This window comes from Lepidothrix coronata, unplaced genomic scaffold (genome assembly GCF_001604755.1).
Source record: "Lepidothrix coronata isolate B3197 unplaced genomic scaffold, Lepidothrix_coronata-1.0 Scaffold36, whole genome shotgun sequence".
Classification (NCBI taxonomy): domain Eukaryota; kingdom Metazoa; phylum Chordata; class Aves; order Passeriformes; family Pipridae; genus Lepidothrix; species Lepidothrix coronata.
The window spans coordinates 1,061,466-1,088,898 of record NW_016690216.1 but is presented as its reverse complement, the minus strand read 5'-3'; the positions used below and the strand labels follow the sequence as shown (position 1 = coordinate 1,088,898).

At 36.3% G+C, this 27,433-nt stretch overlaps 1 protein-coding gene across 3 annotated transcripts in view; it reads left to right on the top strand.

The window, feature by feature from the left end:
* ARFGEF1 (ADP ribosylation factor guanine nucleotide exchange factor 1) overlaps window positions 1-27,433 on the top strand; it is an 89,744-nt gene that overhangs the window by 47,447 nt on the left and 14,864 nt on the right. For all 3 annotated transcript variants that reach the window (XM_017812505.1, XM_017812504.1, XM_017812507.1), the window contains 21 exons: window positions 650-884; window positions 4,774-4,873; window positions 4,994-5,133; window positions 5,235-5,343; window positions 6,351-6,552; window positions 7,622-7,733; window positions 8,522-8,727; window positions 8,828-8,912; window positions 9,446-9,617; window positions 10,790-10,941; window positions 14,366-14,494; window positions 17,636-17,794; window positions 18,104-18,254; window positions 21,729-21,819; window positions 22,904-22,944; window positions 23,032-23,201; window positions 23,803-23,954; window positions 24,118-24,290; window positions 25,279-25,439; window positions 26,090-26,220; window positions 27,059-27,188. In XM_017812505.1, the coding sequence (XP_017667994.1) occupies window positions 650-884; window positions 4,774-4,873; window positions 4,994-5,133; window positions 5,235-5,343; window positions 6,351-6,552; window positions 7,622-7,733; window positions 8,522-8,727; window positions 8,828-8,912; window positions 9,446-9,617; window positions 10,790-10,941; window positions 14,366-14,494; window positions 17,636-17,794; window positions 18,104-18,254; window positions 21,729-21,819; window positions 22,904-22,944; window positions 23,032-23,201; window positions 23,803-23,954; window positions 24,118-24,290; window positions 25,279-25,439; window positions 26,090-26,220; window positions 27,059-27,188 (3,001 nt within the window). The remainder of the gene's footprint in view (window positions 1-649; window positions 885-4,773; window positions 4,874-4,993; window positions 5,134-5,234; window positions 5,344-6,350; window positions 6,553-7,621; window positions 7,734-8,521; window positions 8,728-8,827; window positions 8,913-9,445; window positions 9,618-10,789; window positions 10,942-14,365; window positions 14,495-17,635; window positions 17,795-18,103; window positions 18,255-21,728; window positions 21,820-22,903; window positions 22,945-23,031; window positions 23,202-23,802; window positions 23,955-24,117; window positions 24,291-25,278; window positions 25,440-26,089; window positions 26,221-27,058; window positions 27,189-27,433) is intronic.

Sequence of the window (27,433 nt, the reverse complement as noted above, 5' to 3'; positions counted from 1 at the left end):
ATCTGTAAGAAGCATGATGTTACTGTGGGGCACTTGAAAATGCTGCAGTTCCCTGACTTTATGACTGCCATGCTTAAAATAGATGTGTTATGTATCTTACCTGTTCTAGGAGTGGGATGGGGCCGGTGACTAATAAATGTTGTATTCGAAAAAAGAGATTTCAGTGTCGGCAGGAATAGGTCAGACAGTACAGGTGTTGTCTTTATAGTCCTTCAACTCTCTTTCCGTGCTGGTGGAAATAGAGGAGGAGGAGGAATTTCCACATCTTGATAGTCAGAATTTGATAGGTGGGCTGCATATTTTAGATGGGATCTTCCAAAGGTCCATTAAGAGGAAAGAATGCTCACTTCATCCTCTTATGCCTCCTGTTGCTGCTGTTCTGCAGTGCTGTGATGCAGAAGAGAGAGTGGCTCAATAGTAATTTTTCCTTTTCTGTAAGAAGTTATTCTTGCCCACCTTGGCTGAAGAATGACCACTTCAGTAAAAAAGATCAACATCTTTTAATGATCCTTTCTACAACAGGTTGTGTCAAATTTGAGTGAATTTCATTAACATAAAACTGGCAAAATCATTGTATGTATTGACTTTTCAAGAGAATGTTTTATTTTTTATGACTTAGGCTGAACTGACATGCTCTGTTTTGTTCTAGATCTCATGAACTGCGATCAAAGATTCTTTCATTGCAGTTGCTTCTCTCCATTCTGCAAAACGCAGGACCAGTCTTCAGGACAAATGAGATGTTTATTAATGCTATAAAGCAGTACCTTTGTGTTGCACTGTCAAAAAATGGAGTCTCATCAGTTCCAGAAGTTTTTGAACTTTCACTTTCCATATTTCTTACCCTCCTCTCAAACTTTAAGACTCATCTAAAGATGCAGATCGAGGTATGTTACATTAATTTCTAATTAAAGAGTGGGGGATGTTCAGTGAACATTTGTTTGTTTGATTGTAGCTCAGTCTCACTTAGATAAATTTGACTCACAGCTTTTGTGTAAGACTTGCCAGATCTTCCTTATTTTAAAGTTTTCTCTTGGCTGTGGCATGTTATTATCACGTGATGCTGAAACTCAGAATTGAGTAGGTTTGTGGCTAAGCTCAATCAATCAGTGTTCAATAACGTGATTAAGAAAGTTTAGCCCTGCACTGCATAATACAAATTAGGAAAATGAGTACACTTATGAAATTCTATGTAATACATGGTTTTACAAATGAATTTAAAAGAAAAATTAATGACTTGAGAAGCATTGTGCATTCTCTTTGAGGTCACTTGAACAAATTTCTTTCTCTAGGAAAATCCCAGCTATTTGATTATTGTAGCTGCTTTTCTTTGTATATCAGGACCTATATCAGTATATGATCTGAATAAGATCATCTCATTTCCTCTAAAGATACGTGCACAATTAAACTCCTTGGGCAGTACGTAGAGATAAGTATGTATTTTTAGTAATAAGTTATCTGAGTCCTTGCAGACAGTGTAAATTCTCTCACTGGACTAATACATTCTAAGTCATAGGGGAAAGCCAGATGTATGTACAAGGTTTGTTCTTGAGTACTGCTCTTTGTGCCATAGTGTAGCTGTGTACAGAACTAATCTGTCCTTTGGAACCACACAGATACCCTCTTGTGGTGTCCTGTGTGTTAAAGCTCTTAATTCTGTCGTGAATGAAGCAGTAGTGTGCACAGTGTGTCCCTACTGTGCATTTTAGTATTTTTATGTTTGTGGAGTCAGTGTGAACACTGAAGCCTACAGATTGCCCCATCTGTGTGGAGCTTAAGTGCGGGAAAAGATGCTGAGAAATGTTGATAATGTTGCTGTTATAAAGACCTTGAATTCAGGGAATTCTTCATCTGTGCATGTCACTGTGCAAGTTGATATGTTATGGCGCTTTGGAGGAAGAACCTCATTTTGACAGTAGCAAGTCAGAAAAGGATTGTGTTCTGATCACTTACCAGGTTATTTTGATACGTTTTAGGTGAAGAAACAATAGGTTTTCCAGTATTTTATAGCAGTGATTGAATGTGCCTTGAAAATATGATGTGTTTTGAAGGGTTTCAAGACAAACTGTGTGCTCAACAAGACTGTAGTGCAAGTGTGGTGTTTGGCACATCAGACAGACTGGGCTGAGCTGCTCCTCAGTCACACAGCCTGCTTCCCAGAAAGTGTTGGACTTGCTATGTGCTCACAGAGCTTACAATCAGCATGTAGGTGGTGAATGCGTTGCAATCCAACTTCCCTGACAGAAAGTGGATGCGTTTCCATCGCTGCCATCCTTTCACAAATTCCAAGCAGAAAATGAAGACATATCTGAGGAAAATGGGATATAGGATACCCTACACTATTGTAGCAGGTTCTAGAGTATGTCGAATTAGGACCATCACCCGTATCAGGGCTGTATTTCTTCCTTGTGAGTATGAAAGCAAAAAGCTTGATGCCGCCAAAGTGTCCCATCTATTGCAAAACGTGGGGGATAGAAACTTTTTCTTTTTCGTGGTTGTGAGCTAAGAATTCCTCTTTCAGCTCCTGAGCCTAAAGGTTATTCAAAAGATGTGGGTAGACAAGTAGATAACTTCATATTCAGTTTGTGTCTTGGAGCTGTAAGGAGAGCCATATGCTCTGATTTATAATATGCAAAATCTATATATTTTGGGATTGAGGCTGCATTCTTCATCTGTGTAAGAATTTTCTGGCATATTTTAAAAGAAAAGCTTCTGATTCTGTTGGAGGTATCCCTCCCTTAGCCTTTTGACTTACAGTAGCTCTGACAGCTAAAATAGTTTGAGTTGTACCTTAGCTGTATTGTAACTGTGTTTCTGAATGGGTCAATGAATATATTTGCAGCAAGTCAAGTCCTAGATATCAGAGAAGTTGGGGTGACATTTAGCTGTATTTGCCATTACCACCCATTCATAATTGTTAATATAAGCTGCCTTTAAGCTCATACTCTCAGTTGACCAAGTAAATAAATAATTTGCTCTTTTCTGGCTTACTCTTCTAATATACTAGGAACAGAGTCTCAACTCTGTGATGTGAATTGCAATAAGTAACATAATGATAGCATTTTTAACTATCTGAAATGTAAATAATCAGTACAGTTTTGAGAAGCTGTTCATTCCAAGATATGCTTCTCCGAAGGTGACACCAAAAGCAAGAAGTTCAGCTCTGTCTTCGAAGCAGAGATCTGAAGTGCCTTCATAATATGCAGACCTTTCAGTTAATTTCTCTTATAGTTTAGATTTAGGTTTTGTTTTTATCCATGAAACTTTTTTTCTCTGCTCCTTCAATGACTTCTTTTTTTTAGGTTTTCTACCAGAAAAAATAATTTTCCTGATTTCAGAGAGTAGATAACATTACTGTCTTTCAGTAAAAAAAATCAGAAAACAGCAAATATGTAACTAAGAATTGCTCTTAGCATGACATTTGTTAAACTTTTGTCTTTATAATGTCTGATTACATAAAATTGTGGCTAAAATCAGTCTAGTATTCTCTTAAGTATGTTTAGGCACTTGAAAGTCTTTGATCTTATGTTGAACTCCTTAGGTTTCATAGGGTGCTTTCCTTACTAAGACTAGTATCTGGGATTGTGCTGTGTGCCTATCTCTCTAAAGAGAATGTAACTGTTGGTAGCACATTTTGCTTGAGGAAATTATTTACCAGCAAAGTTGCCTAAAAGTCAGCATTGCTGTTTTTCCCCAAACACGTGACATAAACTGCAGTTATGCTTGCCTCTACGTGGCTAATAGTATAAAAATCTCTTTATAAATTCTGTGCTAAAAGGAATAACCAATATTATAAACAAGAGTAGTTACGTATTTGGATATTTGCATGATGCTATTGGAGAAGAGAAGCGAGCCTGAGACTATCAGCAACGTTCTAGAAAAAACACGTTGGTGGATTTGGTAGGCCACAACTGGCTGTGAGGAGCTGACCTCTTAGAAGTGCCGAACAGCGATGTAATGCTGAGTAGGATGGTGATGTAATGCCGGGTAGCAGTTCTCACTTTGAGCTCAAATGCTGTTACGGCAGTTACTGCTGCTCAGGAGAGAAGTGAGAAGAAGCCTGTCCTGCTAAGCATACTTGGCTGAGTTAGTAAGCCCATAGTGTTGATAGATCTGGTGAGGAACTGAGAGGGGATAAAATAGTCTCTGTTCCAAACAACAGCACCTGTACTGAAGTGATTTCAGGGAAAACTAATGACTCTTTTAGGGAAGAGTAGCTTTCCTATTAATGGACTTGCTGCTGTGTTTTTATGCTGTGCCTGACCAGTACCCTTCTTCCAATAATCTAATACTGAAGTGTGGTTCTTTTGTGTCAGAATTTTACCTTTCTAATGGAGGTCCTACACTTTAAATTTGCTTAAGTGACTGTTTGTTATGTTTTTCACTGTCTTGAAGAGAAAATCTTTTTGTGATGAGGTAATACCTCTCCTTTCAAAATCCCAGATGAACTCTTAGCACCTTAGACTTCTTGTTAGGCTAAGTTGTCCTTCAGGGTCTGACATCATTCCCAGTTCTTCTGGTTTTGAGTGTTCAAAATATAAAGCAAATTTTTCATCTGGTCAAAACTAGAGAGGTACATAACTAACAGTTCAAATTCCTAATTTGAATGTATCAAGCATAAGTTGTATTTCTTCCTTTCCTCCTTTTTTTTTCCTCTTTATTTCCTGTACCTCTAAGGTGCTGCTTTCAGAATTACGTCAGAATTTTGGCATCAAAGTTAGTGACTGTGTTTTTAATAGATTTTTTTTTTCTCCCTCTTCCTGGAATATTTGTTAGGTTTTCTTCAAAGAAATTTTCCTGTATATCTTGGAAACTTCTACTAGCTCATTTGATCATAAGTGGATGGTTATACAAACACTGACAAGGATATGTGCAGGTATTAAGGATCATTTGATTCTAGTTTTTACATTTTTATCTTGAAGAACAAAACTGTACTTGCCTTTCATTGAGTTACCTAGTTTTTGTTCCAATTTTGACAATATCACTTTATTTATAGATGCCCAGAGTGTAGTGGACATCTACGTGAACTATGATTGTGATTTAAATGCAGCAAATATATTTGAAAGGCTGGTTAATGACTTATCAAAGATTGCTCAAGGAAGGGGGAGCCAAGAACTTGGCATGTCCAATGTTCAGGTAAAAATTTCACTAAACTTTATAAAGCTTCATGTTTCTTGGCATGATAGGTTGAAACTAAACTCCGTTCCACTAATAATTGTTTATGAAATCTTTTCTAGGAATTAAGTTTGAGAAAAAAAGGATTGGAATGCTTAGTGTCAATCTTGAAGTGCATGGTCGAGTGGAGTAAGGATCAATATGTAAATCCCAATTCTCAGACAACACTTGGTAAGACACGATATGTTTCTTCTGGCTCTAATGAAGGGGTGCTGCAAGAGTTTCGTGTGTTCTATCCATATCTTGCTAATGTTAGTGTACAGGTTCGTAAGGTCTCTTGCATGAAAGAGAGCGAATAAATATTTTTCTTAATAGAAATATTTGTAAATTTGGTGTAATTTGAACAAGTTGTCTAAGTTGTCTTTTCCTAATTGTATGAATTTGTAGAACACTACTACACTGAAAATTACTAAATCCTGTTATTTCTGTATTTCTAATTTTAAAAGGATCTCAGAACTCGCTTTGAAGCTCCCTTAATTGCATCTAATTTCATATTGATTAAATTACTATTGGAGCAAGCAGGATGGAGAGCATTTTTTTTACTTAATAGTAAAAAAAATACTCATTTATTTATTATTTACCTATTATAGCTATAGAACAAGTAACTAAATCATTAATCTTGTTTTAATCCTGTTTCCATCTGACCTGAGGTGAGAAGTACTAAGGTTATGCCAGAATTTTCAGATTAGGTGCTTAAAGTTGGTAGGTGAAGTAATAAACTTTTTAGGGTGGTTAGCATGGCTGTCCTTGTGAGCTGAGAGCACCAGCTCCTTGATGTGTCTACATTCTTTTAAACACTGTGCTTCAGAAATTCAGAATATTGTGGTTTTCTTCAGGTAAAAAGTAATATTGGACTTGAAAATAAAAGATATGAGATGTAATTAGGTTTCTAAGGTGTCAAATTTTTTTCCAGGTGCCTACAAATTATAGTTAAGGCTTAAATTTCAGTATGTGATGAACTAAAAGAATTCTCCTTGATATTTTGTAGTGATTTTTTATTATTATTTTTTTCCCAATTAAAATAAAGGCAGAATAATTATATAATAATTAATACATCATTGAAGGTAACCCAACTAACTTTTTAAAGCCTTTAGAAAGGATTTTAAGAATAAGCTGTGATTTTAGGGTTTTTTCCACTGTATGTATTTTGGATATATGTAACCCTTTCCAATTTCTAGGCCAAGAAAAACCCACAGAACAGGACAGCAGTGAAACCAAACACCCTGAGACAATTAACAGATATGGAAGCTTAAATTCCTTGGATTCTACTGCTTCATCAGGAATTGGCAGTTACAGCACACAGATGTCTGGCACTGACAACCCAGAGCAGTTTGAGGTCCTAAAGCAACAAAAGGAAATAATAGAACAAGGAATTGACTTGTGAGTGCCCTTTTATCACCCCGGGAGGGTGGATTCTTTTGGAGCTATGAAGATTCCTGGGTTTTTCTTCCTTCTCCTCATAGATACTCATCTTGTGTTAGGAAAATACTCTGGATGTAACAGCACTTCCTCTGGTGAAAGAGTGCTGAATGGTGTCCCCTTTGGAGCCTGTCAACAGTGTTTTGTGTTAACCTAATTCCTCACAGCTAGAAGATGAGTACTCTGAATGTTTGTTCTTTTTTTCTCCAGACCTGCTTGTCTAAAAATAAGGGGTTTATATTTGGATAAAAAGAACATTGAACTCGTGATCAGTTGAATATGACCCCTGTTAAATGTACGCATTACTGATGAAAGTCCCTGTATACTTAAGCTGATGCTTCCTTCTGATTAATTAACTTGTCATAATTAGAACTGTAGGATAGTGTAATTTCTCAGTGCAGTCTGACATGAATCTTCTGTGTGATTTCAGCTTTTTCACCTTAACCTCCTTGGTGAGGTCAGTTTATGCAAAAATAAAAGTTTTCTGTCATATAGTTCTGGGACCCTGAACAAACATGCCTTATTCCTTTAAGGTTTTGATTTCTTTCAGTTACCTGGTTCCTTGTCTTGTACATTTTCATTCTTACAGGCAACTCATGGATTTCTTGGTTGTTTCATACAGATAAAAATAAAAAGCAACAGGGTGTAATTGTTCTTTCCAAGCCAACACTTTGCTGTCTCTGTGGAATATTTTTTAATTCACGAGTGCCAGAGTAAATGATAGTGTTTAGCTCTCTTTACTTGGAGCTGCCTGGATGACATGCTGGCAGTTATGTTGGAAAGAGGAAGAGGAGGCTGTTTACAGGGTAACAACAACAGAAACAAACAAACAAAACCCCCATCATCCAATAATTATAGAAAGCAACAGCTCATTCCCATCTAAGGCATAGTTTGATAAAGGAAAAATATTTAATACACAGATTTTTCAGGACCTTATCTGAAATTATTAAATCTTTTTACTTAAGCTTGTACAGCTTTGTGCATGGGTAAAAGGGTTAACTCTTGTTCCATCCTGATCTTGATTATATAGGTTCAATAAGAAACCAAAGAGGGGGATTCAGTACCTGCAAGAACAAGGAATGCTTGGCACTACCCCAGAAGATATTGCTCAGTTCTTGCATCAAGAGGAAAGATTAGATTCAGTAAGAAAACTGTTTTCCTGATAATTATTTTTGCTGATGCAGATGTGTTTATACTAATTTCAAATCACTTGTTAGTGTGTTGAAGTGTGTAATGTTATTGTACAATGAAGAAACAGAAACTTCTCTCTCTTCTAAAATTCCTAAGCTTAAGGAATTTGGTTTCTAGAATGCATTAGAGCTGTACCCTGTGCTATATGCATCCTGCAGTTCAGCAAAGTGTAAAGGAAAACATTGACCTACTTGAGCTGACTCAAAACAAATTTTTTAACCTCAATTTACATATACACATACAGGCATCTTTATCTGAATGCTTGTTGTTTTTCACTGTACTGTATTGCTTTGACAGTGAACTTGGATGAATTCAAGTACCAACTATTTATATTTGAGCTTCCCTTGCATCTGTTTGAGATCTGCACCCTAAGGGATAAAGTTGAGTTTAGTAATTTTTTTCATTCTTGTAGTAAGTGTCCTAACTACAAAAATCGTTGTAGTAGAGAACAGTCATTGGTAATATTAACTTTGTATTGTGTATGTGGAGTTCATCTAATGGAAAAATGGCATATAAGTAAAGCCAGAGAAGGAAGAATGTAGGCAGATATGTATGAGCATGCAAGAGCATTATGATGGAATATATGGTCAAAATAGTTGGCTTTAGAGAGGAGAAGCAGGAGTATGTCTTAGTTAATTGCATACAGGCCTCTGTTTTTGTAAGACTTTTGACTCTGCTTTCTGTTTTGTATTTTTCCTGGTGTAAATGCACTAGTTTGCCTTTTCTTTTCTTATTTTAGACTCAGGTTGGGGAGTTCCTGGGAGACAATGATAAATTTAACAAAGAAGTCATGTATGCCTACGTAGACCAACATGACTTTTCAGGAAAGGATTTTGTTTCAGCTCTGCGCATGTTTCTAGAAGGATTTCGCCTTCCAGGAGAAGCTCAAAAAATTGATCGCCTAATGGAGAAATTTGCTGCTAGATATTTAGAATGTAACCAAGGGTAAGATGTACTTTGTCTTCAGAACCTTGGAAAGCTGAATAATTGGTAAAAAATCCTAATAAATTAAATTTGCTGTTCTTTTTCTCCTTTTTGCCTTCAGGCAAACTCTTTTTGCTAGTGCAGATACTGCGTATGTTTTAGCTTACTCAATTATCATGTTGACAACAGATCTTCACAGTCCACAGGTATGTTGCTAGAATAAGTATTTGTGTAATCCATAGATATGTAACTTTCAGGCTTTGTGACAATGTAGTTTTAAAAGCTTGAGGTCCAATTTAACACCAGTATGTGTGTAAGAAGTAAGCTAGCTTATGTTTAAGAGTTTTATCTTTCATGGGCATTGAGATTTTTAAGTTGTTTTGGTTAGGCCTTTCTGTAAGGTAGATTTCTTTTAGATAGATAGTTTGGTCTGAATGCCAAGATAAAACATTCTTTTTCTTTTTTTCTTCCTTCCTTTCTTTTTTTTTTTTGGTAATGTGTATTATAATTGATCTGTGGATCCTACTGCATGAGTGTTGGAATGTCCTCATGTTCTTGTATTATTTTGTAGATATGATAGTCTTGCATATGTTGAATACTTAAAAATTTTTGTCTTCTGAATCAGTAGGTTTGTCTTCGATGGTAACTTGTCATCTGCTGGCCAGTTTTGTAGGCAGCATTGTAACTGCAATGAGCTTGCCTCATTTGTTGATATTTATAGCTATTTTCTGGATTTCAGGTTAAGAATAAAATGACAAAAGAACAGTATATTAAAATGAATAGAGGTATCAATGACAGTAAAGATCTCCCTGAAGAATATTTGTCTGCTATCTATAATGAAATAGCTGGAAAGAAGATTTCAATGAAGGAAACAAAAGAATTAACAATACCCACAAAATCTAGTAAACAAAGTAAGTAGTTGTAATATTAGCTTTCTTCAAAGTTTTGGCTCTTCAGTTTCATTAAGTTTTAAAATGAGAGTTCAATGAAGCAAACACCACTCAACTCAAAATGAGTTAATTTCATATCCTTTTCCATTTCACATAAATGCATGATGATGCCTGATGCTTGATGGTCTTAAATGCACCTGCTTATTTTCACTTCCCTTTATATCTGAATTCCTGGCGATTGGTGCACTCACCATGGAGAGAAGGCAGGTTTTGCTGTTGAACAGCAACACAGGGAAATTTAAGCTTGTGAAATAGGTGTCACCCATAAGCACAGTGCAGAACAGTGAGTGGGTCTTCTATTTCTATAATAACCATTGTGATTTCCTGCAATAACCAGTCTGTCATCCTCAAGAATTTTGCAATATTTGGTTTGTAGGGCACTAATTTATGCACTTTTAAAATGAATTATCTTTTCCTCTCTCAAATACCAGAAAAACTTTTTGTGTTTTGCACAGCATGAAAATTCAGGTGTTATTCATTCTAGCTTTTCTACAGAGAACATTAAAGAGACTTGACTTTTTCCCAACATATTTGTATACTTTCAAGTCCTATGTTAGCCCTGTAAGCAGAGTGCTTGTAGAAAACTTGCATGTGGCTAAAAGAATCCATCTTGTTTTCAGTATTCATTCAATTAATGCAATGTTTTATTGTAATTTTTAAAAAGCTTATTATTACATGCTTCTTGGGTTTCACTGTCTTGATGAGATGGAGATTCCATTGTGGAAATGAAAAGGTGATTCATGTAGTTCTTCAGAAAAAGGATGTCCAGTTATTTTTATTCTTATTTTGTGTGCTAATAGATTACTATGAAAGGTTTCTTCACTTTGAATTTAGCTTTGGGGATGTGATATTTATGCTGTCATTTGAGGTGATGGAGAAGAAATCTTTGTTGTCCAAATCTTAAAATTCTATAAAGGTTAAAAGTAGGTTACATTTCACGCATTAGTTTGCCTTAAGTTAAATTTTATCTGTATTGTAAAAGAAATATCTTGCTGGTGTGGTAACTTCAAAATGTAAAGCTAATACAAAAATTGCATCTGAGTATTGCAGTTAATGAAAAATGTGAAATTATTATATTCCTAAAGACACCACTACTAAAGATGCACAAATGAGAGGAAAAAATGTGTTTACAGGTGTTGCTAGTGAAAAGCAGAGAAGACTCCTTTATAACTTGGAAATGGAACAAATGGCTAAAACAGCTAAAGCACTTATGGAGGCAGTGAGCCACGTTCAGGCCCCTTTTACTAGTGCAACACACCTGGAGCATGTGAGACCCATGTTTAAGGTGAGATACATATTTAATATGGAGAATATCACAGTTTCTTAATAAAAAATACTGACTGATAGGATTTATTGAAAATACTAAAGATTTGTATCTACTATCTTTTGATCATTTTGTAAGTTATTTAAATTGCTTCAGGAAAGAAAGGATTTTGAGCCTTCTAATCTAATTTAATTAACCGTGGAATTTGAGAAGTTTCAGGGCTGATGGAAGTAGCATCTCGATACAGTGGAGGAGTTAAAGGGAAAAACCTATGAAGAATAGTTAAAAATTTAAAATGTTAGCATTTTTATTTCAGGTGTAGAGGTGTAGTCAAAAAACAGATTTATAAAAGTAAGAAATTACTAATTTCAGTTCATTGATTTGGCTCCCTCTTACTGCTCTAGGGGAGGTTACTTAATTGTGTTTTGGGGGAGCAGTTATCAGAACAAACTTTTATCTGATGTTGTTTGTGGCAGATTATTATTTTAGACAAGCTAAGACTCTAGTTTAGGAGGAGGTAGCTGGACCTGTATTAAACTATTATTCGAAACACCTGTCTTTGCTCTTGTGTAGGTACAAATCTGTCTGCATCCTAAATGCCTTTTCCATACCAGTGATTCAGATTCATAGATACAGTCATTCAGTAGTGTATGATGCCTCAGTGTGATCTTGGATGTGGTCTCTGGCATAACTAACTCATAGCAGTTATCTGCCACTGAAATAAACTGTTGTGCCCTTTACCACGTGCTCTCATTTGCGGCCCTTTGTGCAAGTCGTGGTCCTCACATGACCCCTTTGTGAACTGCCGCAGGGAGGTGAAGTTGCAGACTGCTACCATTACAATAAACTAATGTAACATCCCTGGAGGGATGTCTTGTGAGGTCAGGTGGAGCTCCAAGCCCAGGCTCAAGAATCATAGAAGCATTTAGCTTAAAAAGGACCTTTAAGAACTTTGTTTTCAATTGTTAACCCAGCACTGCCAAGTCCACTACTAAACCGTGTCCCCAAGTGCCACATCTACACGTCTTTTAAATACCTCCGGGGCTGGTGACTACACCACTTCCCTAGGCAGACTGTTCCAACATTTTTCAACTCTTTCTGTGAAGAAATTTTTCCAGATATCCAATCTAAACCTCCCCTGGTGCAACTTGAAGTCATTTCCTCTTGTCCTATCACATGTTACTTGAGAGAAGAGACCAACTCCTTCACCAGCATTATTGCCCTTCTCTGGACATGCTCTAACACCTCAATGCCTTTCTTGTCATGAAGGGTCCAAAACTGAATGCAGTGTCTGAGGTGCAGCCTCACCAGTGCCGGGCCCAGGGGGACGGTCACTGCCCTGGTCCTGCTGGCCACGCTATTTCTGATACAGGCCAGGATGCCATTGGCCTTCTTGACCACCTGGACACACTGAGGATCTAGCTGTGGGATTGCTGTCCATGAGGCAAACTTCTGAGTTCTTTGTCACCTTATTAATAAAAGTAGTATAGCACTCTGTCTGTACAGAGGAACACTAATGTTTCCCTTTTAAAAGGTCTACTTTCAGGGTGTCACTTGGTAGAGGTATACCGTACATCCCCTCTGTTGACTTCTTTAAGACTGAAATGAAATCACCTGCATGCAGGCATCTGTAAAATTTGTAGTCTATTTTTTCTTAAAATACCAGCCCTAGTACTTCCTAGCCTTTAGTTTCTGAAAAGTACATTTGCAAAGTCCATTTTCAAAGGAGCAAAATATGAAGCATCAGGGTAAATTAACACCCTTAACATCTTTTGTGAAGGTGCTAAGAATTAGAAGTGAGGATGTTCATGAACTAATTAAAGTACTGAGGACAGTGTGATGTGTCTAACAGAGAGCTGTCTTCTCAAAAAAGTGAGAACTGTGAAATTTAAATACTAAGTTTCGCATCTTTAGACTTTTTAAAATTTTTATTTCAGCAAAATTTTATAAATTTTATAAATTTCTGAGTATCTCACCTATTGATGTCCATGTAAAATTGATCGTTATAACTGTATTTACAGATAGATTTGCTAAATGATGAAAACAGAGCAAAAATTTACTGTATGCATCCGCCTAAGCAGCCCAAAGTTGATTGTCTGTTTAATTTCAGCCTTATTGACAAAACAGGGTGTCAATTTATGTGTATTAAAAATAACAGCATAAATCTAGTTATAAAGCATATATACAGATCATTAGATGGTTTTTAAGAAAGTATTTCAGTTTTGTGATTTTTTAAGATTAGTTTTGGTTTCAGCAGGAATGAAAAATTAGGAAGGCGATGAGAAGAAACATACATTTCTGAACATAAAATCATAGAATAGTTTGGGTGGGAAGGGACCTTTAAAGGTCATACAATAGGGAATTAAATCCTGGATCTAGGAATTCGTCTGATGCCTTTAATACTGTCCCACAGATACCCTTTGGTATATGCAAGTGTTAAACGCTTTTCTGAGGTAGTGCATTTGGAATTACTGGCTTAAATTAAACCAGAGCTCTGTGGTGCATCATTTTACTATGAAATTAAGTGTGAAATCTGTACTCCCTGCTGTGCCCATTGAGTCTATATTTCATCTGGGGTGACTTCAGGTAAAATGATTTTGAAAATTGTTCTGGTACCGTGGGGTTTCCTCTCCATAAGGACATGTAGTTATGGCAGGTTCCCTCTGCATCTTCTGATTGATTTTTCTGCCAGTGGGAGAGGGAGCTTTGACCACAAAGACAGAACCATGTGTAGTCTCCTGCGATAACTTCAGTTGAGTGTGTTGTACCTCCAGTCCCACCTAAGGCAAGAGAGATGGAAAACATCAATAGTGGCTTGGATACAAGAACATGGAGGGATAAGGGCAAGAAACTTAAGAGCAGATTCATGTCCTGTATTTCTTATTGTTGTCTTACCGTAATTTTAGTGGAATTAATAAAGGTTGCCCTATTTTCACTGCCTTCTTTTCTTTCCTTCTGCTGTTATCAGGATAAGCTAGTCTTATTTAAGTACTTTTCATCATAAAGGAATCTGCCATGTGCTGTATTGGGTTTTGCAATAACTATCAACTCTTATCTCTCTTTCTCAGTGTGCAAAGACAAAGGTTATCCTGGGAATACCAAAGTTCCAGTAGACATCTAACTGACATAGCTTTAGGGTTTGGGTTTTCCTACAATCTGAGGATGGTTGAGTGTGCTGATTGCTGAGGGAGAGGACGAGTGCTTCTGAGGGGGGTGCCAGTCTGTGTTACTCCTGTCCCATTCTCACGTCTCGTCTGACCGTACTTCATACTATTCCATGTCTCATGCCTATCTATTCTATTTCCTTTTTGGCAAAAGGCAACTTCAGGATAATGATGTGAGTTAAGGATGGAATTTACACTCTAGCAAGATGTCGAAACTATAACATTCCCTTCAAGTACTAACTTAAAATGCTAAGTTAACACTTATTTTGCATACGTTCCAGTTGGCATGGACACCTTTTCTAGCTGCGTTCAGTGTGGGTCTGCAGGACTGTGATGACACCGAAGTTGCCTCTCTTTGTTTAGAGGGTATACGATGTGCAATCCGGATTGCTTGCATTTTCAACATTCAGGTAAAAAAATATAAGATTGAGACAATACTTTGATTTATGTACCAGCAAAATGACAGTGGGATTCTAAAAGTCCTTGTTGCTGAAGTTATTGCACTGCAATACCTAGAGTCTGCCTCCTTCTGCCATTACTACTTCATCTGATATTTGACTGGAAGTGTAAATAAAGTTACCTTTCTTTTTCCTGGTGTTTTGTGGTAAGTTCTTCCATGCCTATATACTGAGTTTTTGTTTCCATATCAGTTGACTACTTTTAAGTCAAAGTACTTTCTTTTTAGCTTTCTTTCTAGTTACAAGCTGTTTAGCTTTGTTGTGGTGCTTCCAAAAATGAGTCTTTCTATCGTGTTTCACAAGTAAAATACTATCTCTGTGAACTCTATTTGAGGTATTGTTCTCAACTTCAGAGAGATTATACTAATACAAGACTTTTATAATTGGATGCCATTTTAACAGTTATGGCACTGGAAATGTCATTCCTGATGTGATGCATGAATGTATCTTGCATTAAGCACAATGCCAAGAATTCCAGACTCTCTGGCTCCAGAGGGTAATTCTGATTAAATTTGGGCTTTTTTTGGCTTTATTTTTTTCCATTTAAAAATCCTTGGTAGTGAAGGTACAATTATGTTATTGTAGATAATTAGTTAATAAATGAAATAGTGGTCTGCTCTAAGTCCATCATAGGGGTAGCTGAAGAGAGGGACAAGCAAAATTCATGTTTGACATTGCATTATTTCATGTGTACACTGAAAACATATGTAAATAAAAAAAAACCAACCAAGAACCCTGTAAGATTAACTTTAAGTTAAAAATGTTAAACTACGATATGACAGTGAATGCTTTTCCTTCCTTCTCCTCTTGCACTTGTATTTGGCAAATTAGATAACTTTTTATTGCCAATGGGAAAAGTCCCATTGGGACCTCTTATATGGCTGCTTAGAAAAGCCCATTTGAGATCATGTAAGGTTTCCTTCCTCTGTCTTTCCACATAATTTCTGCATCATCACCACCTGCCCCCAGCCTGAACAGACTTAAAAATTTGATTAACAAAGCCTTCCCTGGAGCCTGCAGCTGGTCTGTGTAATTCACATTCCTGTTATTTTTGTTTCTAAGCTGCAAAAGTGAAACTGGTACAAATATCAGTTTCAGCAGCTGCAGAATTTAGCTCCCAGTCCTGCAGTTGTCTGCCTTGCGTGGCGAGGGCAAGGACATGCTTGCTTACACTCAGAAGATCCCCATGCTCCAGTAATACCCTTCAACTGGCTTGGGACAAACTTGCTTGAACTGGAGGTGTTGCAAAACCAAACTTTTACATTTCAGAAAATGAGAAGAGTTGCTTTTGAATTTTCTATGTAAAGGATATTCCTTCTTTGTTTCCTATGGGAATTCTGCTTTGTTGATATCATTAAAAACAGTACTGGCTTGTTGGTGATTTCAGTATATTATAGAGCTGTTCCATTGCACAAGGCAATGATTAGATGTCATCTTGTCTGACTTCAGAGGCCAAGTAGCTATGGTGGTTTGAAGCAAACTAGCAAATCTGTACTTAAGCTGATATAAGGATCTTTTTTGTTGGAATCAAGTTTTTCCTTCAGTGCTGGCAACCTTTCTACTTCATTGAATAAACATACAGAAATTAAGATTGGTGTCTAGTAAGAGTTAACATTAGTTTACACATCTTGAGAGATATTGATGCTTTTAGTTTTAAGAAAGTTTTCAAAGTACCCAGTTGTCGTGGTTTGAAACCATGACAACAATTTAGTTTAAGCTATGCATGTTCACCTCTAAAACCTGAATTATAGATTCTGGTTTTAATTATTTATGCTTCTTTATCTTAGACTGTCACAGAGTCTGACTTTTGTCTTTAAGCATCTAAGCCAAGATATGCATCAAAAGAATGTACTTAATCTGCTTATATCATCTGGTTTTAATTTTTGGGTGATGGACACATTGTTTAGTTGTTTTTCTCCTACATTGATGGCTTAGAAAAAGGGGCAGAAGGGGAATATCTGTATGAATAGGTAGGACTGAAAACATTTTCCAGAAGATACACATTTTGTAGACTTTAAACCTTCATTGCTGAGTATGCTTTCTTTGAAATTTCTGTTTTTCTGTGCTTAGACATCATTTGCTGTGCCTTTGCCAGCCTACCCTGCAGTAGTAGTTGGATTTGAACATGGCAGACACGTTGTGTGGCTCTGTGATAATCCTTCCCGTCTATCATTGCCCGCTGTTGTGGTGTTCATGTTTTCTCTGGGAAATAAGCATTCTTCCTGGGATATTTTTTTTTAATATTTTATATTTGGTTGGTTTATATTCTCGATTATTTTTTTAACTTGGAAACAGCCCTAAATATCCAAGCAGTTAAATGTATTTTGTAATTGTCATTTGTTTATCTGGTGTATATTTCACTTATATACAACAGGAGAGTAAAATGCACATGTGAGCTCAACTGTAATCCCCTTCTGACTGTTTTAGTTGGTTCATGTGACATCTGAAGTGTTTCCTTTGTTGTTTATAGGTCAACATAAAAATTGGGTAACTACATGCAGAACCTTTTTTCTTTTGTGAGATAGATTTCATCTGTCCAGATTATGGTCACTTGCTGTTTTCCCGCCTGTGACGCTTGCCTCAGAAGATTCTGAGGTGCCCCAAACAATGTGGATTAAGTCAAATACATTTTGAGCAGTTCTGTGGAATTGGCAAAACGTGCCTTTTAGATACATTACATAGGCTCTGTTGACAAAAAAATCCTACAGCTATAGTGTGTCTGCTAGGGCAGCATTTTCAGAGTAGGTCTGAGTATTGTACAAGAATATTAAAAGCTTAGCTAAGTAGCCACATTTATTTTGAAACAGCATCCTGTTTTCCAAAAAAGCCCCCCAAAAAGACCAAACTAGAAACCTAAAAACAACCTATGTGTTTTGTGCTGTCAGACATTACACTTCATGAACAGAAGGAGCCTGATTTTTATCCCACAGCTTACTGTACAAGAACATAAGATATTTTCACTATGCTTCGGAAATTCAGTTCTAGGAAGAGAAAGGTAAATGGTATAGTTGATGAAACCACACAGACTGTACTAAGATGAAGAAACAGAAAAAATACTTACGAGAATTTTGGGTTTTTCCCTCCCATTTCCAGCTTGAAAGAGATGCCTATGTTCAAGCATTAGCAAGATTTACGTTACTTACAGTGAGTTCTGGTATTACTGAAATGAAGCAGAAGAATATTGACACCATTAAAACTCTCATCACGGTGGCTCATACAGATGGAAACTATTTAGGAAATTCCTGGCATGAGGTAAAAGTCGTTTGTATTTAATTGTAAGACAGCACGTTTACTGATTTTTGACCACAGTGGTGTACTTGTTTGTGCATAAATACAGTGGTTTTTAAATAAGTACCAAGTATATACTTTTGTGCATATTTATGCAGCCAGTTAAAGTAGCAAAACATCTCTAAATTAATATTCACTTTAGACAAGAACAGAAATAACTTTTCTGACCTTGAGTGTTGAGAATTTTTTTCTTTTGAAGATTTTTATTTATGTATTTTTTACTATTTAAAACTGCTTTTTGTTGATAAACAACTTTGTTATTCTCTGGAATAGATTCTGAAATGCATCAGTCAGCTTGAACTGGCACAGTTAATAGGAACTGGAGTAAAACCTCGCTACATCTCAGGGACAGTGCGTGGCAGGGAAGGTTCTTTTACTGGAACAAAAGATCAGACACCCGATGAATTTGTGGGGCTGGGACTGGGTAAGTAATGCAGATATGAAGTATTTCATTTAACTGGCTTTGTTCACAGCTATTCAGGTTTGTCCTTTGTGTTCATTCTTGTTGACTGGGACGTTCAGACAGAAGGCCATAAAATAGTCCTCATAAAACTCCTAGGCTTTTAAGAGATCTGTTCCAATTTCTGGAATATTTGGTTTGCTCTGTTAAATATTATTGCCAGGGTGGGAGTGTAGGAAATTTAAGAAAATTTTATGTTATTAATTTCTATTAAAATACAGCTGACCAACTTAGAACGGCTCACAGATGGTACGACCAGATTTAATAATATTGCAGCGTTGGTGCGCCAAGTATTTTACCAAACAAGCAAGTTAGTATGTGTAGGTTAAGCATCTGTTGTGAAGCTTTGTGAGAAATATATAGAATTCAAACCAAGTGGGAGATTAATTTAGCTTAAATTCTGAGCTGCCATTTCTTTCCTCTCTTGGTTACTTTGGTACTGAGTAAGTCCCTTTTTTAGGTTGACCTGAGCACCAAAATTTAATTCTACTAAAATTTATAGCAGTCTTACCTTAAATTATCTTCAAAACAGTGGGGTTTTTCTTGCGGGGTTGTTGTTTGTTTGTTTTTTAAAAAGGGAACACAGTTATATATATATACACAGGTGTAGCGTATTAGGAAACTCTAGAAGCATCAAAGTGTATATGTATAAATGTATCTGACTGATAAAAAGTTTCAGTTTGTGTGATGCTCGGTATCTCCTGCCTTTCTAAACTTCACCCACAGCCAAGCAAAAGCCTTGTCTTCCCTCTATTTTTTGTGTAAGTTTTTTTTGGTAGTAATGATTATTTTCCTGTTTTCCCCGATCTTAGCTCCCAGATTAGTCCTAATCATCCAGCTTTGTTTTCTCCTCAGACAGTTTTTCTTCTGCAGTCAGTCTTTTTCTTTCCCTTCTGCTTTCCTTTGGCCAGCCTCTGTGTACTCACCTTGCCAAGAGCTGATGAAGGGAAAACTTATGCCTGGAAATTAATGAGTCTGCCAACATCTCATATACTGAGCTTCTTCTGCCCTTCCAATATGCATCCTCCAGTTTAGTGTTCCCCAATGACCTATCCAACTTCACTGTTTCCAAATGCTGGCAGTTTCTCTACACTGAAGTGATTGGCCTCTAAAGCTTTTAAGTCCTAATAGCTCAAGAATGTAAACTGTAGTCAGGTGTCTCTAAATCATATTTGCTATCATTGGTGTAAATCCAGCTCATAAAGACTTTTTACTGCCGTCAACTACATTTTTAAGGAAAATAGTTTATGCCCAAATGCATGAAGTGTTTCTCTCTGAATTGAATTTCTGGAATGCTTATTACAGTGCACATATGGAAACTTAACCATTTTTCCTTTTTTTTTTTTTAATAATATTGCTTCAATCTTTTAGGAAAATACCTAACTTATAGGAATTTGGTTTTCTTGCACTTCGGGGCTATTAGAACTTTTTTTCAACTGTTTTGGTTTTTTCCACTCCTTTCTGTAAATCGTGTTTTGCAGATAGTTTAATTTTCTATGATCACTCCAAAGTATCCTTTGGAACTACGGGTTGCAAACAACCTTTTTATAAACCTAAATTCCTTGGAAGAACACATAGTGCATACGTCCATATATGCAGACACATTTTACAGGAAAATAATTAGAGTTTAATTAGAGTCAGTGAAGTTTCAGTCTGGTGACACAGAAGCTTCCATCTTTCAAGCCTGCTTGCAAACTCAAACATGGATAAACAGCAGCATTCACTCCAAAAAGCAACAGAACCAACCCCAAAAGCTCCTTTGCTCGTTTACTTCCTCAACAAGGATTCAGGTGTGGCTCTTCAGGAATCTGCATTTCTGTGTCTTCATCTCTTGCATTATCTTCCTGCGGTGGCCCTTTTTACTTGGACATTTGAAGCATCACAAGCATGTGGGTTGGAAAAGTAAAAGAATAAGCATCTGTTCCTTTGCCTCTTTGGTAGGAATGTTGTCTTACTTTTAGTTTTAATTGTCAAATTCAGGTTTCTTCTATTCCAGTTTCTGTTCATAAAGTTGGAAGTCAAAACCTGCTGCAGTGAGTAGGTCATAGCCAAAGTGTACCTCTTAGGTGACCAGAAATCCTCTTTGGACAAGGGGAATCTGAGGAATCGGTTTTTCATAAAGCAGAGTTATATAGGTGACTCTTTATGTTTCATTGAAAGAGATTCATAACTGTTAGAATAAAAGTCTGCTATCTGCTTAGGTTTTCCAGACTGATGGTAAAAACTGCAATAACAAGGAATTCTCATGTGGAACTGGCTGAGTTGGTTACTGTTACCTGAATTCTTGGAGATAGCCCTTCAAATTCACTTCACCAGCTGCTCATTTGATATGTCTCTTAGCTGACTCTTACCAAGCCTCAAGCTAACTGATATTGGCAGCTTGTGTGCTTACAAGAGAAGCCTTGATCAAATCCAACAGTATTATAAGTTCCTGAAATACTAGTGTATGTATGTATGTACCAAATGTTTGGTCCATAAATGCCTTAGAAAAATACTTCAGATGGATCAGGTTATATAGATTTGTCTGACAGTCATCTCCAGTCACCTTCAAGTGTGGGTGGAGCACAGTGAGACTCGGAAGCAGACTTTTGGGAGGCAGTCTGAGAACTTCTTGTCTCTGCAAAGCTCTGAGAACAGAACTGCTGGCTTTCTTTAGGTTTCTGTTCTCCCTTATCTTATCTAAGGATGCTTAAGGGGAAAAAAACTAATTACAGGGGATGTGGAATTAGCCAGAATGGTGCAAGATTCCTCTCTTTTTGTGATGACAGTTTGAGGCAAGTTTAGAGATTACCAGAAATTTCAGAATTTTGCTCGCTATTAGCAGTTTCTTAATAAGAGATTTCCCAGATGTAGGTTACAGTTTCTAGCCTCCAAAATAAATAACTGCTATTTTTATTTACAGATTTTTCTCACTATTGTGATAATTTTGCTGTACTTGAGATGTAGCTTAAAGATGAAGTTTTGGTGGAAGCTCTTCTCCATGAATAATCTAAAATAAAACCTATCAAGATGGATTTACTCGATGCTAGTAAAATGTGAAAAGTTTCTTTGTGTGGTATTCTCTGTCATTTGTTGTATATTTTCAGTAACAAAATTACCAAAGGTTCATTGAAAGAAGGAGGAAAAAAAAGATGCTTTTTGTGGTTTTTAATTTTTTTCATTTTATCTGTTCATACAATTGTTCCAAACATGGATAATTTTCTCAGATTAATATAGTTTGTACATTGATAGAGAATCCAGTTAATTAGGACTTAGACCAACATGCAGCTGTCCACTGAGATGCCCAGATCATACAAAGGAAATTAACAATATCCTTCTCTTTTTTATGAATTAAAAATATATTTAATTATACTAGTATTGGCACAACGTTTCTTCCTTTTTCTTCCCAGCTCTTTCTGTGTTATCACTTACCTGTTTTTCAATTTTTGTTCACTGTAGTGGGTGGAAACGTGGATTGGAAGCAGATAGCAAGTATTCAGGAATCCATTGGAGAAACTAGCTCCCAAAGTGTTGTCGTTGCTGTAGACAGGTATTGTATTGTATTGAATTTGTTGTTGTGACCTCAAGCTTTTTAAGCACTATTTAAATCATCTATGCTAAGAATGGGACATTATTAATTTATTAATTTATTTGAAAAAACTCGATACTACAATACTGAAGTGCTTTTTGGTTTTGGATGGGGGCTTTCCCTTTTTTTATGGATCATAGGTATTTTTGCAAGCAGGAGCACAGCAAAGATTAGGCAAGAAACCTTTTTACTTAAAAAAATTACTGCAGTAGAGTTGCAGAATGGAGACTGCTGTAGTGTCTGGTGAATCTTGATTTACTGTATATAGTAACAGATAGCAAATCTCATTTTGTCTTAGTACAGAGGGCATTATTGACAGACCCTTTCTCTCCTAAATATAATTACTGACTCCCTACTTTCCTCTAGTTTATGTAGATGTTGTCTGAAATGACCAAAATTATTATTCCAGTCTTCCTTTTTATGAATCACATTTATTTTACTGGATTTGGCCAGGCATATTATATATCATGAACGTTCCTTGTTTATATCATGAAGTACTGATGAGACTGGAGTGTTAATGGTCCCTGCTTGCTCAGCATATAAGAAATCAGAACACATCATTTTCTTAATGGTTGTCAAAATTGATGAAGAGGTGTCATTTTGAAGGCTTACAAACATTTCTGTGATTGAACGTAGGCAGCAAGATCGGTATCAGTTCATTGAAGGTTGCCTTGCAGTAAAATCACAGTCAGTGAAGTGGAAGCTTAATGTCAAACATAATAGCTCTTTAGGTTTGCAGTGTCTCTCACTGCTTCATAATGGGAAGTGTTTCAGGTATCTACTTGTCATGGCAGATGGGAATTGTGTGCTCTGGAGAAGCTTGGCTTCTGTATTTGGGCAGGGATAATAAAAACTACTGACAGTATTAATCAGTATTTCTCCACAATTACTAACTCTTTTTTAATAAATAAAAGTAATCCAAGGATGTCTATATATTGGGGGGGAACCAACAAAAAACCAAAACCAAACTTGGAATACATGTTTAATAGATGCTTTTTTTTTTTTTTTAAGAAATTGTAACAATGTCTTTAACTGTATTTTGCAGAATATTTACGGGATCTACGAGGTTGGATGGAAATGCTATTGGTAGGTTTTATCTCTTCCCCACCCCATCCAGCCCTGTAAACTAAACCTTGGAAAAATACTGCATTAAAATCTGTGGTTGTTTAACAGTGGATTTTGTTCGCTGGCTTTGTGCTGTATCTATGGATGAGCTGCTGTCTGCTACCCACCCTCGAATGTTTAGTCTGCAGAAGATAGTGGAGATTTCTTACTACAACATGGGACGGATAAGGTTACAGTGGTCTAGGATCTGGGAAGTTATTGGCGATCATTTTAATAAGGTATCCCTGTTAATGATTCTACTGCATACTCCAGTTATTGATACAAATTAATTTTATTTTGAGATTTGTTGGAAAAGCACATGCTTATCTGAATTATACTGGTTTTATTGTCCTTCTGTGTAAGTACCTTAAACCAACAAAAATTGTAAAGCTGAAAAGGCAACAGAGGTATATTATATAATAAATGTGTAAAAACACAAGTATACATTGTTATTTATCATGACCTGGCTGCCATTAGTTTTGTGTTAGAAGTTTTGTGAAGCTTGGGATAAGATGATATTTTCTATTCAAGTCTAAATGGGTTGTTTATCAGGTGAATGGTAGATATGCATTTTTAATACAGCTATTGAAGTCTTTCTAGACAGCTTGCTTATTTTTAGAAAGTTTTAAATGCCAGGTTAATTAATGTAGAAAATAACTGGAGCTGGTTTGGGATTATTGAATTCCATTAGCAATGTGGTTTATGGAACTGGCTGCTGTGTAATTTCGTTAATTTTCCAGCACTGTTTAGTTCTCCATTATCAACTGTATAGGCAACTCATGCTGAATCCGTAAGAATTCTGGTGTAAGCTTACCATGCATTTCTATTCTACCTTCTCAGGTTGGCTGCAATCCCAATGAAGATGTAGCTATTTTTGCAGTAGATTCATTAAGGCAATTGTCAATGAAGTTCTTGGAAAAAGGAGAACTTGCTAATTTCCGATTCCAGAAGGACTTCCTAAGACCATTTGAACATATCATGAAGAGAAATAGGTAATAACATACAATTAACTAAATTGCCTGGGATTGCAAGCATCAGCTTTTGCAATTAATGTTTCAAATTACTTTTTATTAAAATCAATAGTTAAAAAATTATACTATTCTAATTGATTATGTAATGTAGTTTAAAAAAATGTTATTGATTATCTTAATTTAGGTCTCCTACTATTCGAGACATGGTTGTACGGTGTATTGCACAGATGGTAAATTCCCAGGCTGCTAACATTCGTTCTGGCTGGAAGAACATTTTTTCAGTATTTCATCTGGCAGCCTCAGATCAGGATGAAAGTATAGTGGAACTGGCATTCCAGACTACAGGGCACATTGTCAGTGAGTATGAACGATATTCAGACGTCATGGAAGTGTGTGTCACTCCCGAGCCTGAAAAGCTTTGTTTGTCTGTTGACTCCACAGTCTGCGTAGTAAAGCCTGCTTCATGTTGTAGAACCAATCTACACTTCTCAACCAGTCCTCTGGCAAAATACTTACCAAAGTCATTCAATAAGATTATAGTTATCTGTCTGTCTTTATGCCTTTTAAAAAATATGTTTGTAGCATTCTGTAGTAAAACAAGTCAGACCTTAGATAATTTTACGTAGTGTGTAGATTTTCATTTAAGTGAAGAATGTTATGTTTTTCCCCCCAGGAAAAAAAGAACTGTACTCATTTTAGTATTATGTTGTTTGCCTGTCTTTTTCCTTGTTTCTGAATTGTGTTTGTGCATGGCCCTGTTTAAGAGAAAGTGCTGAGCTACATGGCACTATGATGATTTTAATTTTTTTTTCCTTCCCACTCTAATCTAGATCACAGGCTTTAAGGACTATAAGGGATCTCTTCCTTCTGTCTCAACCTCTGCAAGTTCCTAAAACTTTTTCAGCTTTGATGAAGCATTTTTTTATCCTGAAAAGTATTTATTTCAAAACAAGGCAACATGTTGCAGAGGGGGAAGTCCATTAGTAGATGTAACTCCATGCTTCATGTAGCCCTCTTAAGGTCTGGTCACCCAGACCAGTGTTAAACACTAAGCCTATCGCTCTGGTCTTGCTTAACTGTTAAATTGCCCTTCTTTAGTCTAGATGCTATCTTATTTTAAACACTTATTTACTGTCAAAATGGAATGCCCTCTAGGTGATTTTTTTTTCTTGTTAGACCATTCTTCTGGGTTTTTTTCTTTAGTTTTTCTTACTACTCAAGCATTTGACAGCACCAGTTGATGAACTGGTCTCTCATGGCTTCTGTTACAGTCAGTTCATATTAGAATTAATAGATTTTAAAGCATGACGCTTTTTTTTTTCTTCTGTTCACACTTTTCTCTCAGCAATCGTGTTTGAAAAACACTTCCCAGCAACCATAGATTCTTTCCAGGATGCAGTAAAGTGCTTGTCTGAATTTGCCTGCAATGCAGCGTTTCCAGATACCAGTATGGAAGCGATCCGCCTCATCCGCCACTGTGCAAAATATGTATCTGACAGACCTCAGGTATATTCTGTATTAGCTAAATTGTAAGTGCTTTAATCAGTAGTGCTTTTACAAAGAAAAAATACTTGCGCTAAACTTCTTTGCTTCCCTTCAAGTTTCATGGATTAATGAGAAATATACTTTATTCAGAAACAATAGGAGTATAAAATGCCACGGGCTTTGAAAGTATCGGCAATTTCTTTTTCTTCTTTCATTCCCCTTTGCCCATCCCCATGCACCCAGTTCAGCTGGTGACTGGCATTCCTGAGAGCTGCTGGAAATCAACGTATCTCAGGATCTCTCTCTACTGAGAAATATTGTGAAGAATGGATAATGGCATAAGCAAAAATACTTGATATCCTTAAAATATTATGATAGATCCTCACTTTCAGTGCTATCTCTATGAAAATGACAGCAAGAGACTCACTGAATTACAAGCAAAAACTGATAATCAAATGTATAATCTTATTTATAAGTTTATTCTTCATAATATACTAAGTGGTACTTTGAAAAACACTTTGTCTTCTCAGTAGTATTTTGATTGCCAGCTCACCTGAAGTGTCAGGATGTGATACTAGTATAGCAGAGATTGTTATTTACAGTCCAGATTGTGTTTTATTTTGAAGAATCTAACTCCTATGACTCTCTATAACCCTTGTTTTCTTCTAAAGGCATTCAAGGAATACACAAGTGATGATATGAATGTAGCTCCCGAAGACAGAGTGTGGGTGCGAGGGTGGTTCCCAATTCTCTTCGAGTTGTCCTGTATCATCAATAGATGCAAATTAGATGTAAGAACCAGGTAACAATCAGTATTTGTAATTCAAATTTTAAAAGGCTTAGTTTACACTTTTAAAATAGAAACAACTCTTCTACTAAATGTAACCATCATAAAATGATTTATATATTTAAATTTGGGTGATATCACTTTGGAAACACTAAACACCTTTTAAATGGATGCTCGAATGCAGACATTTAGTCTGTGTTCTTTACACATGACATTTTTATTTTCTGTTATAATCAATAACGAAGTTAAGTTGCTGTGATTGCATTGTGTGTCTTGCCCATCATACTTAGTTTGGGGATTTTAAGACTGGGTTTATACTAGATTCATTCGCTGGTTGAAGATTGCAGATACAGTTGAAAAATCAAAGCTGTACTCTGATCTCATATAAAACCTGCTTATTTTCCTTGAATATGGCTCTTCCCTTCTAAAGTATTTCCAGTTGCAGTTCAGATGCCAAATATGAGAGGTTGTACACAAATAACTGAATTTGCACACCTACATGTGAGCTGTGCATATGGACTCCCTTCATAGCTGGTGAAGGTTAATACTTGTTCCTTCCTGGAAATATTTGTTTGTTTGTTTTTGTGGTCCCTGGTAACAAAGTTGTTTTCCTACTTCAGTTTTAAATTACCACAGTTCTCTGGCTGTTGCCTGTAACTATAAAGTGCTTTTTTTTACAAGGTGATTTTCTACTTAATTTTTGTGTACTAGTGTGCCTGATCCACATCAGATCCAGGTATAATGTTCTCAACAGTATTTGAGTTTGTTATTGTTGCTGCAGTTGGACATATTTGGTCTCACACATTTTGTGTTTCTGTAACTCTTAGTATATGTTTTTCTTTCTTCATTTCAGGGGCTTAACAGTAATGTTTGAAATAATGAAGACATACGGCCATACTTATGAAAAACACTGGTGGCAAGATTTGTTTCGAATTGTCTTCAGGATATTTGACAACATGAAACTGCCAGAACAGCAGACTGAGGTGAAAAAAGTGGGAAAATATAGTTTACATGAGAACTATATTTACAGCAGAAAACCTGTAATAGAGATTTATCAAGTAACGTTAGGCAAACCTCAAAACTTGAGTGATTGACCTCTGTATGATTTTAGTAGCCTTTATTTGTTTTAATGGCATTCTGTTGGCAGGTGGTGTCACTTTTTTCATTTTTTTAATGTGTGAAAGGCCTATTAGTTTACACTACGAACAACAGAGAAATAGCATTAAAT